The 16,600-nt window shown below is 49.2% G+C and overlaps 1 protein-coding gene across 2 annotated transcripts in view; it reads right to left on the bottom strand.

Annotated features, from left to right (window-relative positions):
* Positions 1 to 16,600, bottom strand: part of SMOC2 (SPARC related modular calcium binding 2) — a 155,702-nt gene that overhangs the window by 42,938 nt on the left and 96,164 nt on the right. For both annotated transcript variants that reach the window (XM_007445919.1, XM_007445920.1), the window contains exon 8: positions 6,153 to 6,339. In XM_007445919.1, coding sequence (XP_007445981.1) covers positions 6,153 to 6,339 — 187 coding nt within the window. The remainder of the gene's footprint in view (positions 1 to 6,152; positions 6,340 to 16,600) is intronic.

Raw genomic sequence — 16,600 nt, 5'->3', positions numbered from 1 at the left:
GGGCAGGGTCACAGCCCCCGGGAAAGAGTGCAAAGTCTCAGAGAGGGCCTCAGAATTCTAGACTGATACATTACTCAAAGACCAACGAATTCAAAATCTAACTCCTGAAGCTACAAAAGGTTGTCTCAGGGTTCAAAGAATAAAGCGTATGCTCTGAGGGGCTTCCGTGGTGGCGCAGTGGTTGAGAGTCCGTCTGCCGATGCAGGGGACACGGGTTTGTGCCCCGGTCCGGGAGGATCCCACATGCCGCGGAGCGGCTAGGCCCGTGGGCCATGGCCGCTGAGCCTGCACGTCCGGAGTCTGTGCTCCGCAGCGGGAGAGGCCACAACAGTGGGAGGCCCGCGTACAGCACAAAAAAAGGAGTATGTTCTGGGCCCACGGAGTCAACAGGAACAGGGTGGCCCTTGGTATCTGAGCAGGCGGGACCCAGGGTGCCTGCCGGCTACTGCACTTCGGGCAGTGGGCACTTTGGGGATACCAGTATTGACAGTAATTCTGGATGGATCTGCCGGCTGGGCTCCAGATCCAGGCCCAGGTGGACAGCTTGCCCAGCGGAGCCTCCTTCAAGGCTCTTTATAAAGCCCCTTGGGTGGGATACGTGGAGACTCCCAGCACCTGCCCCTCTGGTGGGAGACACAGGGAGATGCACATCACCTGGGGGGAACTGCCCAGTCTTATGGGGACACACCGACAATTCAGTAGCGTGCCTGGCAACTGTGAGAACCTGCCCTTAGGGCTCTTAATGCAGTCTCAGGGGTCAGGAAAGATTCTTGGAAAATGTGAACGACAGTCAGAGCCAGTCGGGGGCGGGCGCAGGAGGGACGGTCAGGTCCAGGGGCTGCTGATTCTCAGGATATGAACAAAGTCCCCTTGAGGCCTCACCCTCTCTCGCTGCCCGTTTCCTTTTCACTCTCTCAGAAAGAGATACGAGATCATGTTTACTTCATAGGGATCATTTCTGATTCTTATTTTTCATTATTTCTTGTTTTCCCACCCTAGAAAATAAAAGAATGAAATTTCTCGCTGAAGGGATCCTTTCTCAGCATCCCTCCCTGGCGCCCGGGGAGCCGGGGCCAGTCTTGGAGGGTCGGGTCCAGCGCGGTTGAAACACAGCCAGGGCACCACGAGCTCCTCCAGCCACTCACATCCTGAATAGCCTCTTTGATACCAGAAAACTTAACACCCCACTCACACAAACTTAATATGCCTTTTTGAAATGTTGTTTTTGAAATTAAAGAGTCCCTGACACACTCCGGCTAACAGTTAAGCTATCACATTTTCACCAAAAGCCATTAACTCATATCCTTTTGAAATGCAGTGGGGTTCAGTGCAGATGGCATTGGAACCACGGTCACAGGAATGAACGGGGGTGAAGGGACCTCTTACCCACCTGGTGTCTCCTCTCCCACCTGGGACTGAGACAGGTAGGTAAGGAGCCAGAAATTCCCTAGGGGAACATTCGGGAAAGAAGCCAGGTAACGGAGAGATGACTAAGAGCTCGCTGTTACTCATGCTTGTTAAATCTGGGGAAACTGAGCATGTGCTTAAGACTGAAAAATCCTCGTTTCAGACTCTAGATCAGCGGCCGTGGGGCTGGGGAGGTTGGAAATGGTACCCATGCTAGAGCTGACACCTTCACAGCCAGCAGCCCGTGAAACGTGAGCTGTGAAAGAACAAGCAAAGTCCCAGCTCCTAACCAAGCAGGTGCAACTAGGGATGGGGCTCCCCGGGAGGCCGAACGGCCCAGCCATCCCTGGGATGTTTGATCTGTGAGAACGTCAGCCATCGGCTGTTCTGTCATGTTAAGAAGTTGGACTGTTAGTATGAACTCTGTGTACAGCCTGTCAAAGGCGTGGAGTCAACACCGGTACCCCCATGTGGTGATAAGAAACCACAAAACTGCCAACCCCATCCTGAATCTTCGAAGCCTCCTGGAAATTAACCTTACTGCGTGATCATCCTGGTTTTGCTCCATATCTGGGCTGTAGGTGTCTCAAGAATCCCAGCACTTAGGTTGATATAAAAATGTATGTTTAAATGACAGCATTCTGCTCCTTGTAAAGAATACTGTGACTTGCGGAAATGACAATCTCAAGAAATGGAATCAGTGCCTTTGAAGATAAAGCCATTTAAATGGTGTTGACATCTGTCAGCATCCTTCCCAACAGTGTTTATTTTAACTTATTTGTATAAGATAAGAAAGCACATCTCTTTATCGTCTGGTTGCCCATCAGATACCAGGTTCTCTGCCAGGGAGAAATTCGATTTCATGCTCACACGGCCAGCAAGCCGCGTGGGCTCCACAGGCTGGGAACGGGGTCCTCGTGCCAGGTCAGAGCAGCCTGCAGCCTGGTGGCAGGTGGACAAACTCTCATTGGCCATCAAGAAAGTGAAAGAGAAATCCCTCCGTTCTGGGCGCTAATGTAGTAGCTGGCGGTTAGCCTGATCCACGCTTAACCCGATAGCTCACGCCAGCTCTCCCCACTATTTATCAGCGACCAGGCTGGAACCTGCCCCCCTCCTCCCAGGTCCTGTCCCACCACGCGTGGCCTGGGCTCCGGCCTGCAGGGGCTCTGAATACCTTGGCCAAGATGTCAGTTTTGACTCAAAAAGGCAGGGAGACCAGCAGATGCATCAGCACGTGGTCCAACTCATGTTTCTACCTGACGACCAGCCCACCTAGAAATTCTGCCCCGTAGCTGCTCTCTGCCTCTGTGCATTTATTGTCCTTGGCACAAGCCTGTAACAAAACGTGTGCTTTGTAACTACCTTTCCTGATGACACAGGAAAGGACTAGCTTATAATGAGAATGCATTTTATATTTATGTCATCTCACTGTTCTTGGATTTTTTAATTATTCTTCCCCATCAGAAAATATAGAGAACGATTGTGGGGGGGGGGACTTGAACTGTCTACCCAAATATAAATCAAAACTATAAAGTATCTCCCTGGAACGGCTTATTTCAGAAAAATCGCAAGAAAATAGCACTTATGCACCAGAAAGTACGTAAAGAATAACGCAGAAGACTTTCTGTGACGTTGCTACTCAATCACAGAAGAAGCAGGGCTAAGTGAGGGCCGGCAAAGCTGGCCAGCATCTCATAAGATATGCCTTAAACTTGATGATTTTCACTGATTTCCCAGTATCCACGTAGAAATCTGTTTAAACCAATTCCATTTTTCTTGCCAGTGATGGGTTTAGCTGTAGTCATATGATCCAATTAAGGCCAATAATCCATGACTTAAGTTGGCTAGGGGACTTTTAGGAAAGGTTGTTTGGTTCCTAAGAAAGAGAGAGATGGGCTGTGTGTCCTCTGAGCATGTCTGAATGAGATGCCCGGATCCCTGAAGCCATCTTGTGACCATGAGGGGAGTCTGTCCAAGGGCGAAGGCAACACACTGAGGATGTCAGAGGAAAGACTTGGGAGACCCTGTGTCCTCAGTGACCAAGTCACTGCATCCACTGAAAGGGAATTTCTTCCGTCTCTGCTCCTCTCCCTTAGATTATATAGTCCCTCCCTGTTTATGCCTATTTGGCAGATTTATCACTAACAGAAGTGAAGAGTTTCCTAATCGATACATCCTCCCTTTTGACCAAAATGTAACTAGATTCTAGCTCTGGGACCTACACTGTCGGGGGGCCACATTCCCCCCTCCGTCTGAACTGCCCCCCGCAGGCATCATCGGCTTGCTCCCCAGATCCTTCTGGACCTGAACCCGACCTCAGCATTTTGGGAGCCCCCGGCCGTCCCGCTGAAGCTGCCCCTCCGTTCGCTATTTCCTGTGTGTCGCCCTCCAGCGCAGCTATCACAAGCCGGCGTATGAACTCATGTTCAGCTTTTCTGCTTCTGCGGTTTGCTCTGTGTCCCTTTCCCGCCATGAGAACATAAGCTCCATGGAGGCACAGGGTTCTGTCCGCTTTGTTCCCTGAATACCCCCAGCCCCTAGAGCGGCACCTGCAACATTGAGGGATTTCAAACATTTAGTGAATAAAAAGTGAACCTCGGGGTGACAGGGAGGGGAGTGTTTCTTGGAGCCTTAAGAGATCGTATCCCTTCTGCGCTAAACTCTGTCACACGTAAAACCTGCTCTGCATGGCCTCGGGGGCCCGGGGTGGGCCCCGTCCATGCCTGGGTGCTGAATGATGGGGCCCAGGGCCCTCCCTGACGGGCGGTAGCCTGGTCAGTGGGTGACATTCTGGCCAGTTAGAGTGAGGGGAGGCCCACCGAGGGTCCATGGGGAAGGCCTTTCTTGCTGTCAGAAAAGCCACATTATGTTGTCACGGCTGTGTGATGCTTCTAGAAGCCAGGATAGGCATCAGGCCAGAGCAAGCTGGTGCGCTGATGAAGATGCAGAGCAGAGGGAACAAAAATGGCTCATGAAAATCACGTCCTTTAACTGCGGAAATAATCGGAGCCTCTATCTCCGAGAGCACTGGGTGCGGTCATGTTTAAGACTGGTGGGCCGTAAGGACAGCTCAGCCTCGATGCACGGAGCCCTGTGGGAAACGTGCGGGTTCTGACATCCCCCTCGCTACTAGCCTCAGTTCTGATGGTGTCGGGGTCATGACAGTCAGCATCGGCGACGATGAACAGAGGAATGAACGAATGAGAGAAAAGTACAGCTCGAGTCTGAGGGGTCTCCTCCCCTGGGTCTAATTTAAGTCTGTTTCTTGAAACTCAAAGAAGATGGAGTCCCTCCCTCCTATACCAAAAAGTAGGGAAAATGAGAACTCGGTGCTCTGTCCCAAAAAGTCTGCACAGAATGAAACCAGGACGGACAGGAGGGAGGAGGGCCTCTTGTGTTTCTCGTCTGACTGCAAGATAAAAATGTTTATAGGTTCCACAGGGACAACGTGATAAAGCTGATCTCAGCATCTGAGCCAGTCTGCGGAGGCCTGGCTCTGACAGCGTGAGGACTTTTGCTGGCCGGAGCTATGAGATGGTTCCTAGCGCCCTTGCAGCTGGGCCTGGGGTCTACAAGCCTGAGTTTGAAGTAATGGAAATGTCATTTCCCAAGAAAGGTTTCTTAGAAAAGATCACTCCCTACATACAGAGGCATTCAGGAATGAGCAAAGCAATTTCTCACACAAAACCCTGGGAAGATTTATGTTCTCTTTATGTTTGAAACAATCTCCTACGACCACCCGCAGAGGGAACCTCAGTCTCTGGCCTGGACACCCCGTCGGGGTCGTCTGTGTGCAGGGCAGGCCAGCTGTCCAGGGCGGCCGGGGCCTGGGGTTCCCATCCCCAAGGGGCCTGGTCTCCCGAACGAGCCAGATGGGGCTCCAGGTGTGGCTGGACTTTCTCATGAGGAAAAGTCAGCTGGTTACCTGTCCTTCCAGCTCCCGGAATCTACATGGGGGCATTTCCCCTTCTACACGCACCATGGTCACCCTTGAGAAATTGGGGCAAGTATCTTAGGAGGCATCAAGGTGCTCATGCCTCAGTGCTGCAGAGGGAAACGGGGCTTAACCTGGATCACACGTGACAGGTAATAGTGTCCTTTACCTGTGAACTACTTTTATACCAAATCTATGAAAAACCAAAGGTCAATTCATATGACCAAGAGCCGCAAAAACATCCTTACTTGTTCACACTATTTCCAGGAACAAATATCAGGTCTTTCCTGGTGCTATTATAAAATGACTTGCAAAAAAAAAAATGACTTCTTTGCTCAGACTCACGCAAAACATGAATGAATGGCTTGGTTTGTATTTCAGACCCTGAGTAACTACTGTTGCCCCTGACCTCAGTACTCTCTTTCTTTTTCAGTGGCAATTTCAGGAGACAGGTATCTCTGGACTACAGAGAGCTGTCCTGGGCAATCGGTTCCTGTGAAATGCAAGGTTCCCTTTGCCAACACCGGGCACAAAAGAAGCTGAGGTGATAGATGAGCCATTTTTCAAACTTCCAGCCTGTGTGACTACAGATAGGAGCAAAATTGCCTAAAAAGTCTGTCTTCACCACCCTCGTGCCATCACTGGCATCGCCAGCTCCTGGTGACGTCAGGGAGATGGGCTCCCGTGGGCACAGGCCTTAATGCCACACTGAGAAGTGGGGTGAGGTCCAGGGCACGGGCATCACATCCGCGGTGGGTGGGAACCATGGGGGCTCTGCGTTCCGGGGTCTCCCGGCCCCACGGAGCCTTACCTGGTGGACGTGCCCGGGATGGGGCGGCCGGTGTCCACAAGGACGCACCAGCAGTAGCCCGTGGAGGGGTGGCACTGCACCGGCTTGTAGAGGCCACCGTGGGCGCACTCGGGGATGACCACGTTGTCGTTCTTGGGCTGTCTGGCCTCCTCCAGGGCCGACTGCTGCTCCTGGTCACATGAGGACACTGCAGCAAGAAGGAGACACGTGTGAGGCCGCGGCGGGTCACCCGGGGAGCCTACGGGGGATGAGACTGAACAGGAAACGGAGGGGCCGGCGAGGAGCGTCAGGGCGGGTGGTCAGCGTCCACAGGTGGATCTGATGCCCCGTGGACCCCCGGAGGCCACAGGTGGGACCCAGGCCCCAGGGACGGCCACGGTCCTCTGCTCTGGGTCCCCGTCAGGGGCCTGGGCCAGCAGGCACGTGGTCCAGTCCCAGCGAGTCCTGGCGGCCCCTCCCGCTGCAGCCCTGATGTGCTGGCACCACTACCCACACACCTCAGGAGGGTCCTGGAAGAGCAGCCCCCCACTCGCCCCGAGGGCTGCCTGAGGCTGAGTCTGGAAATCCCAGCTGCAATATTTCCGAAACAGCCTGTGTTTTTGGAAATTAGTCCAGAAGAAGACGAGGGGCTTTTTTTTAAAAGCTGTGTCCAGGGCTTAGCGCTGAAGCTCATCCACACGAAAACTAAGCGATCACTTAAAAAAATTCCAGGACCGGGTATTTCCATGTATAAAGCCTTATGTCTTTTTATGTTAAGAAATTCAGTTTCTTTTTTGTGTTTGGACACGAGCTTACTTAGATGCACCTTCTGCCCCAAATAGACCGAGAATGCCTTAGAACCATATAAACGAGTCCATGCTACTCAGTGATCCTCAGATGGTAATGAATTTGAGTCAAATAAAGGTAAAGAACACTTTATTGCTCACTAGAGATTCACACGAGCTTTAAAATACAATCCAGAAAACACTGGGCACAGAATATTCCAAATGTTCCTGTTCTGCATCCTTCCAGCCCAAATACATGGCATTAAAAATTCACAGCAGCGAACTAAACCTCCTCCTCACCCATGTTAAAGAATTCCAGGGGCTTCCCTGGTGGCGCAGTGGTTGGCAGTCCGCCTGCCGATGCAGGGGACACGGGTTCGTGCCCCGGTCCGGGAAGATCCCACGTGCCGCGGAGCGGCTGGGCCCGTGAGCCATGGCCGCTGAGCCTGCGCGTCCGAAGCCTGTGCTCCGCAACAGGAGAGGCCACAGCAGTGAGAGGCCTGCGTACCACAAAAAAAAAAAAAAGAATTCCAAATGTGGGCGCTTGTTTCCAGTTTCCACCCTTGGAGTGGGGTTTCTCTGTCTTGGCCTCTGCAGCGAATCAGAGCCATCGCGAACAAACAGCCCGCCACAAGACCTCTCACCCTCGGACCCAGGGCTGTCTCAGAGCAGGCTCTCCCTCACCTGAGCTGTCTTTTGGGATCTAAAGATTCTTTTGTTTTCATATTTCTCCGTAAAAGGGAAAAGAAAACAGACAACATATTGGATGAATATATTTTAAATAAAATCTTTACAGCAATTTCCTGCTTAGAAAGTAATTTTCCACAAATTATGTTTTAGCCTTCTTTGAAACGAACTAACTACAGTTTACAGGGAGGTTATGACTGTAGATGTGACACCACACAGGTGGGGAACCCCCCAAAAGCTGGGAAGGAGTGTGCTTCTGTGTCAATGCCGCTGTGGCTGGTGATGGGGGTATGGTACTTAGGAGTTAGGCACTTGACTCAGGTGACCAGACTGAAGGAGGTTCCCTATGCAGTGTGTCACAGAAACCCTGTTTCATAAAGGTTAGCTCTCATTTTCATTATTTTTCCAGCACTGAAAAAATGCCTGAAAATATATTTTTTAAAAATGCCTGGCATATCACAGGCACTCAATAAATCCGTTTTGAGATAACTCATAGTCATGGCATTAATAGTTACAAAACCACCTAGATTTTCTTTCCCTAGTAATTCCATTTACAATCTGAGGATAGTCACATGGACGTTTAATGCTGTGACGAGTTCATCTACTGACTGTGTTATCAGATGCTGCTATTGTGTGAGCATGGCATCCCTGCACAGGTCCTGGAAGAACACAAAGGTACGGGGCGCCTGGGATTCTCCCCTTGCTCCGACTCAGAAGACACTCACAGTGCTCCCTCCTTGGGTGACCTCAGCCTCCTGACAATGGACGAGGAGGGTGGAAACTGTATTGCTGTGTATCCAGACTGACGTCTTGTAGGATAATCTCAAAGCCCAGGGTGGTTCAAATCTCACAGTCATTCTACATTGTTTAATGAACACGAGAGAAGGAAGAAATGGCCCTTGAACCACGCCATGCGGCTCTGTTCCTAACAGCGAGGGCCCTGGTCCCTGCTACAGAAACAGCCCTGCACCCTCAGCTTCCGCCCCCTTTAGGAAGGAATGTGGTCTGTGAGCATGTGGACCAGGGACCAGGTCCCGAGCCCGCTCCGGGACCCTGAGCTGTCTGAGCTGCCCTCTGCTCTCCGAGGCATCCGTGCAGTTCCATTAAATTCCCTGTGGCTTTCATTTCCAGAAGTGGATCTTTTTTGGGGGGGGTCAGGGCAGTCTGCAAGTTAAGAATTTTAAATAGCAAAGTTATGATTCTAAATCAGCCCAACATCAGGATCGGGCACTTAGTTTCATTCAGTAGTCATACCGTACTGATTGGTGCACTCAACAAATATTGCACCAGGCACTGCTCTGGGTGCTAACAGGATACCCGGGTAGGGGATTTCTAATACACGGTTCATCTCTAATGGTGCTACATTTCTTATAACAGCACCACCCAATTTTTTTTTAATTTCATACTGATTGTTTCCTATAAGTTCTGTACTTTTCTATGCACTCTAGATTTTGCTCAGCAAATAGGCAGATACGTAAATCAAACCGACCCCCTGTGTTACAGGGTTAATTTAAAGAGGCTTTCGCTCCAGCTGTGACTAGGAAACTGGCTTGGAATCAAAATGACAATGACTCACATGTCTTTCTGAAGTGACCAGTTCGTTACTTTAGATCATGGGGGCAAACCTAAGGAGGGTGCAGGCTGAGCTACACGTTTCCAGAGGCAACTGGTTCCTGTCTTTTGAAACCCTCAAAGTAGCTGCTCCGTCTCTAAATGGGGTTCCACATGCAGGCGGCTCAGCTGATGGCGGGGCCTGCTCCAGGGAGCTCTCCTGGAGACACATTGCTTACTTTCCTGTGCACTTGGCCCTTTTTCAGAAGCTTTACTAGTGAACAGAATTTATGGTGTGATTATCTGGGCACAAAATGCGTTCCATGCTCTATCCAAGAACATACTGTATCTATAGAAATAGCTGGAAAATTCTTGAAATGGCCCTTTTGAGGATTTTACATCATATTTGAAGGCTCACCATAAGCAAGGTAGTATTGATTAAGTCAACCACCTCTTAAAATTTGCTGAGAATGTTGTAAAATACGGCAGACATCGTTGCCAAGTCAGAAGAGATTCCGTGTTTGTTTATCTAAACATCCTGGCTGAAGTTAGAACCGTTCACTTATGCAATTTTATTTGGTAAACCTGGCTCCGTGTGGGGAATTCAGTTTCTCTGATGGGAGAAATGCAATTACATTTTAGGGCCACATGGAAGGAAGCAGATCTTCTTTAAACAAATTCATGATGGTCCAAGGGAACAGAGGCTAAAGGGCTGTACCGTCTATCTGTTTAAAAGTCACCCTCCTGAGACAGCTGAGCTCTGCCCCATCCCGCTGGGGCCAAAACGAGATGGCTGAGGGAAAAAGCTCCTGGAGCGGGATTCTCTCCGGCAGAGATGCCCCTGTTCTGTGCAGGATGTTAATCGCACCTGGAAAAGGAGATGAATGGCCAACAAGTCGTATTTCATCGCACTGGAAGCTCACCCAATCACCGAGACACACGGGAACGGGACTCCAAAAAGACAAGTCCCAACCGTGTTTTAGAAAAATGTCAGTGAGATCTCATCACATGGTAGGAAAGAGCACAGAAAAAGGGACTCTTTAGAGAAAGTAAAAATGGAGAGGACCAAACAACGATGGTGGAAATAGGAGAGGGGGAAGGAGGGACGGTTGGAAGGCGCTTGTGAAGTTCTGGTCAGGACTGGCTGAGGGCCAGGTGAAAGCGTGTGTGCCAGTGGAGACGCCTGCAGCTGGCTGATGGCTCAGCATCGCAAAGGGCACCAAAGCTGGAGTTTTACAGTAATTATCTCATGAAAAGTTAGGTTTGAAACCATTCCAAAAGGATGTCCTCCAATGGATAAAAATAAAGTTTGGGATTCTGGAAATAATTCAGCAAGAAAATCAAATAACTAATGCTCACAAAATTCAAATTATACCATCCACTTTCATAGGTTAGATGAAAATATTTACGTTTTCTTTCCTATTCAGACGAGATCAGGCACGTTCAGGGTGGTATGACCGACCATGACTTCTCTCCTATTCAGAAGGGCTTTAACTACATAATTTTCTCTTACACTGAATGTCGAGGAGTTAATGTGTGAAAGACGAAGAGTCGAAAGAGAAAAAAATGAACAGAAGGAGTTTTCATGTGAGGGTCAAAGGAAGGTGAGCCGTGTCGAAAGAAGCTGCTGAATTTGCCCAAGGAAAACCACCCAAAGAGAGTCCCCGTTTGAGGAATACGTTGTGGGCAAAGGAAAAGTTGAGAGATTATTTAGAATTGATGATTGGGCTGAATAATTGGGTTGAATAAAGCCTGAAGCATTTTTATAGGCAGCAATAACAAATCGTATCCATTCTAAAAACGTGGTCTGCAGATTTGGCCGTATTTCAGAAGGATGCCCACTGCAGCTGTCAGTTTTGTGGTCAGCTCTCCTTCTGAAGGGCTTCCCATTAATATTTGGGGTTTTATGGCAGACACAGAAAGCCCTACCCACAAAATGAAAAATTTGGTAACCTGGATGCTATTAATACATTTTATAACTTACACTCACCAAAAGACACTATTAAGAAAGTGAAGAGGCAAGCCCCAGACGGGGAGAAAATGTTCGTAACACACACACCTGACAAAGATTCAGGTTATGTCAATAACCCCTATAAATCAATAAAAATGGCAAATAATCTAATTTAACTTGAGCAAAGATTTGAACTGACAATTCAGAATGAAAGGTATGTGACTGAACAATAAGCAGTGAGAAAACTGCCGGGCGTCCCCAGTCCCCAGGAAAATGCAAAGTAAACCCACAGGAGGTACCTCCGTGGGCCTGCGGGAGGGGCCCTGATCACCCATACCAGAGGCCCCCGAGGCTGGCAACGATGTGGAGCAGTTGGGGACCCTCCTGCGTTCCTCACACAGGTGTGAAGTCTACACCAGGTGTTTACCCAAGAGTAATTAGAACACACATCCACAGAGTGATGAGTGCAGAATGCACACAGCAGCTTTACTCATCACGGCCCCCAAACAGAAACAACTAAAATAGCCATTTACTGGAAAATGCACAGATCGTGGTATATGCATACAATATACAATTGTGCATATAAACTAGAGAATAAATGGGTAACAAATATGACCAACAAGAGTGAATCTACAAACTATTATAATGAGTAAAAAAGGCAGAAACCACGGGCTTCCCTGGTGGCGCAGTGGTTGAGAGTCCGCCTGCCGATGCAGGGGACACGGGTTCGTGCCCCGGTCCGGGAAGATCCCACATGCCGCGGAGCGGCTGGACCCGTGAGCCATGGCCACCTGGCCTGCAGGTCCGGAGCCTGTGCTCCGCAATGGGAGAGGCCACAACAGTGAGGGGCCCCCGTACCGGAAAAAACAACAAAAAAAGGCAGAAACCAGGAGTTATATGGTGCCATCATTCCATTTATACAAAACTCTAGCCCGGGTAAAAGGATCGTCGAGTGATGGAAACCTAAGCGGCAGTGGCCTCCGAGTAGGCCTGGCCCGGGAGAGCCTGAGAGCATCGGCAGTGGTGGAGACCTCCTGTCCTGGGGGACACACACGCTGCAGCCCACCTCACTGTGCAGACATGTTCCCGATAGACAATCGACACCTAAATGACGCTTAAAAAGTTCTCTTAATAAAAATAAAATAGGGATCCTAAGATATGAGAAAATATTGACCACATTTTTTTTTTTTTCTTCTTGCGTTATGCGGGCCTCTCACTGTTGTGGCCTCTCCCATTTGCGGAGCACAGGCTCCGGACGCGCAGGCTCAGTGGCCATGGCTCACGGGCCCAGCCGCTCCGCGGCATGTGGGATCTTCCCGAAACGGGGCACGAACCCGCGTCTCCTGCATCGGCAGGCGGACTCTCAAGCACTGCGCCACCAGGGAAGCCCAATATTGACCACATTTTAATGGGCAATATATTTATTTTCCTTTTTGGTATATCTGAAGATGGACAGTATCTCGGATTCAGTGATAAACCAAATACACGTGCGAGTCCATCGCTGGCTCCCAGGAACAGTACTTAACAAATGCTTAGTCTTTTCTTTCTTCTTGTCCAACAGGATGTGGTGTTCCATTACCCACTAAACAAACACAGCAAGCTTGACGTTACACCAGTAAGGCCAGCTTTGTTCATAATAAGGCTCTTGGTAAATTAGGAGATTGGGATTGACATATACACACCACTACATATAAGACAGATAACCAATAAGGACTTACTGCAGAGCACAGGGAACTCTACTCAATGCTCTGTAATAACCTGTATGGGAAAAGAATCTGAAAAGGAAGGGATATATGTATGTGTATAACTGAGTCACTCTGTGGTACACTTGAAACTAACACAACATTGTAAATCAACTGGACTCCAATGATGATAATAATAGTAATAATAATAAGGCTCTTGAGCCTCTAAGTACTGACTTAATTGGGTAAGGACAGTTTTCACTATGAGAATGTGCAGAATCTGCTCAGGTCCCACGTCCAATGGGCATGAGTCTGCTCTGCAGGAACGTCTAAGCTACGGGCAGTTTTCACATCCAGCCGAATCTGCTGCAGAAATGACCAGGTGAGTCCATCTGTCCCCCCTGCCCTCCTCCCAGCTTTCTGGGTGCAGTCCCCGTGTTCTGCCTCAGTATCCTCTGCTGGCCAGGATCCTGTTGCTCTGGCCACCCTGCTGCACTGCCGGGACCTGTGTGGACTAGTTTGTTTATCTTCGAAGGCCTTGGCCAAGTCCAGTTGCCACGGCAGCCACCCGCTGGACGGCTCGGAAATGCATCGTTTCCCCATCCAACACTCACGGCCATCCGGACGGCGCTCTGCTGGGCCCTCAATCCCCACCCCCTCAGCTTCTCTCACTCGGGATAATTATGTACTGATTTCCAGGAATAAGTGATGACACGTTGGCCCAATCCGTCTTCTCTCCCCATCACCAGGGCTTTTGCGGCTCCCCCACACACACTGGCAGGGTGTCTCCCCTGTCCTGTGACATTGGGCTCAGACGTGGAAACTACATTACTTGAGGGGTGTCTGCAGGCTGGGGCTGGACACCTGTATGCATGTGGGCCACTCTCCTGCCCTTAGGTGTTGCCAGGAGCACGGCATCCTCCAGTCTCCTCACTCAGGCCAGGAGGATGAGAGATGTATGGGACAGACCCAGACCCACATGCAGCCTGGAGCCTCCCAGCAGAGCCCAGCCATGATCAGCAGATGCATGAGAAATGAACACTTGTCACTGATCACAGCTAACATCCTGGGGCTATTTGTTATGAAGCAGTAGCTGTCAGATACAACAGGCATTCTGGTGTCAGCTTCAGAAGGCAAAACTCAGCATCTTCTATTTTCTTTGCATTTCCTTATAGTATTTTCAGAATTCTCTCAAAAACTACACCTAGTTAAACCACCAAATATCTTGCTTCTCCTGGCATTTTGCCACTTGCCCTTATCAGTACACAGCCCCTGCCTTTCACATGCATAAGGTCAATGGCACATTAACATGTGCTTAGCAAATATGGTGGATGAGGGGCTGGCCTTCCCACAAGGAAGCAGGGTTTCAGAGGGAGGGTCCACGGCAAGCGGTGGGCTGCCGGGCAGCAGGGGCCAGAGTGGGGGCTCTGGAGCAGGTAAAGCAATTTCCACAAGCAGCGGAAAGCCTTGTAAGGAGGAGTGCCAGGATCATATTTGTGCCTTAAAACCCTGCTGGCAAAGCTTGCAGACAAAAGACCAGTTCAAGACTGTCTTTAGTCCCTACAAGGGATAACGAGGGCTTAGTCCGAGGCTATCGGACACACATGATAGAAAATAACAAATCCTGGAACGTTAGTAAACGCAGATAGAAATGCACAGGTAACTCGGCACAAGGCAATGACGAGGTACCAAATTAAAGGTGGGACCACCGTTCCCCTGTGGACCAAGGATGCCGTCACCTCCAGAGGCCCTCACGTGGACATGCATACTAACCTCGTCTGGACATTGAATCAACAGGAAGACTCGCACCTTCGCTCTACTTGTCTTAAAATGTATATGACTGCTATTGGGGTTCATAAAGTGGACATTATTTTCTTTAATACAGATACCTAACTGCTGTGTGTGATTATACATTGCTTAGCTGGCGGATACTAAAAGCTTAACTGCTACGTAGAATGGAAGTCTGGGAAGTATTCTGAGGTTTACAAAGGACTTCACATAAAAAAATATTTCGGGGATAAAATAAGAAACAATCTGTCAAGTAGGATTCACTTATAAAAAGCATATGAGGGACTTTCCTGGTGGTCCAGTGGTTGAGACTTCACCTTCCGATGCAGGGGGTGCAGGTTCGATCCTTGGTCAGGGAGCTGGTATCCCGCATGCCTTACAGCCAAAAGGCCAAAGCATGGAACGGGGGCAGTGTTGTAATGAATTCAATAAAGACTTTAAAAATGGTCCACATCAAAAAAATCTTTGCAAAGAAAAAGAAAGCGTAGGAGTTTTACGCACAGCAGAGATTGGAGATTGATACTCGATAACATTTAGTGGGTTCTTATGACTACCTGCTTTTCAGGTATTAATTTGCTTGATCACACCATAATGGAAAAGAATGTATAATACATATATGTATAACTGAATCACTTTGCTATAATTCTGTGAGGTGGGATTATTGTTATCATTTTGCAAGTTCCGTGACTGAATCAGAGAAGGTAAAGACAGAGTGTCAGAGACAGGGTTTAAACTGAGCCATCCTGGCCCCGAAGTCCTGGTCTGAGGCCAGGCCCGCTCTCTTAGAATTGATTACTTAATTTTTACATATGCTGTCTTCATCAGTCATGGAATTGTCTGTGGTTTTCTTTTTAATTGTACAACACAGATGATCAAAGAAGGAAAAAAATAAAGAGTTGCCCCTTTAGAATTTGATTTTCTAGAAATGGCAGAGTGGGTGGGGGGAGACCTTGAAACTTACAGTTTTGCTGGAATATAATTATTCACATGTCCACTTGCAGTAAAATATCAAACTGGGATTCATGGTGCTAAGGCTTTGCGCATAAGTGACACATGTTTACGATCAATTGTATAATTTAATTCCAAAGGAAGAGTTTTTTTGTTTTTTTTGTGGTACGCGTGCTCCTCACTGCTGTGGCCTCTCCCGTTGCGGAGCACAGCCTCCAGACGCGCAGGCTCAGCGGCCATGGCTCACGGGCCCAGCCGCTCTGTGGCACGTGGGATCTTCCCGGGCCGGGGCACGAACCCGTGTCCCCTAGCATCGGCAGGCGGACTCTAAACCACTGCGCCACCAGGGAAGCCCTCCGAAGGAAGAGATTTAAGATTAGCTTTTAAGTCCAGGATTGTTGCCATAACATTTACAGGCATGGTGGGCAGGGAACCCAGCTTTATGCATATTCTCCTTTAATCCTGGTAATAACAGACCAAGGTATACGTATTACCATGTGTATTTTACCAGTGAGGAAACACGGGCTCTGAAAAGTTTTATATCTTACTCAGGATGGCAGAGTCAGGCGAAGCTGGGTGAGAATTCACACCCACACCGAGGCAAACAAGCCACATCTCACACACGGCACCCCTGCCCCTCTGCCCGTGGAAGCCACATACCAGTCCTGTCTAGAAACATCCCCAAGATGGTACAAACAGGTAACACGGGAAGCCCACAGTCAAATGTATATTTCCAAAAAAAAATAAAGATTTGGATGTAATTCACAGATACAGTTTCTTTGGAAAGAAAAGAGTGACCCCGGGTGTCCATTCTAATTGCTTCCTCCCCATGTTTATTCCTGTAGCAACAGACCTAAGTAACTCTTTCCAGCCTGAACCCGAGTCCCAGACCGGGGAGAGAAGCGACCCAGCGCCGTGAGCCCCGGTGAAGACCACCCACCCCAGAAGGACCTCAGAGCCCCTGACAGAGAATGGCCCAAACCACACCCCCTTCCATCCTAACCTCTCTCTGTATCTTCTAGATTGTTTTATCAGTGACAGTCTCACCAACATCACTCTTGAAAACCTGAATCCGGG

This window comes from Lipotes vexillifer, unplaced genomic scaffold (assembly GCF_000442215.2).
Source record: "Lipotes vexillifer unplaced genomic scaffold, Lipotes_vexillifer_v1.1 scaffold459, whole genome shotgun sequence".
NCBI classification, from domain to species: domain Eukaryota; kingdom Metazoa; phylum Chordata; class Mammalia; order Artiodactyla; family Lipotidae; genus Lipotes; species Lipotes vexillifer.
Note: the sequence above shows the minus strand (reverse complement) of the source record. Positions and strands in the feature narration are given on the sequence as shown.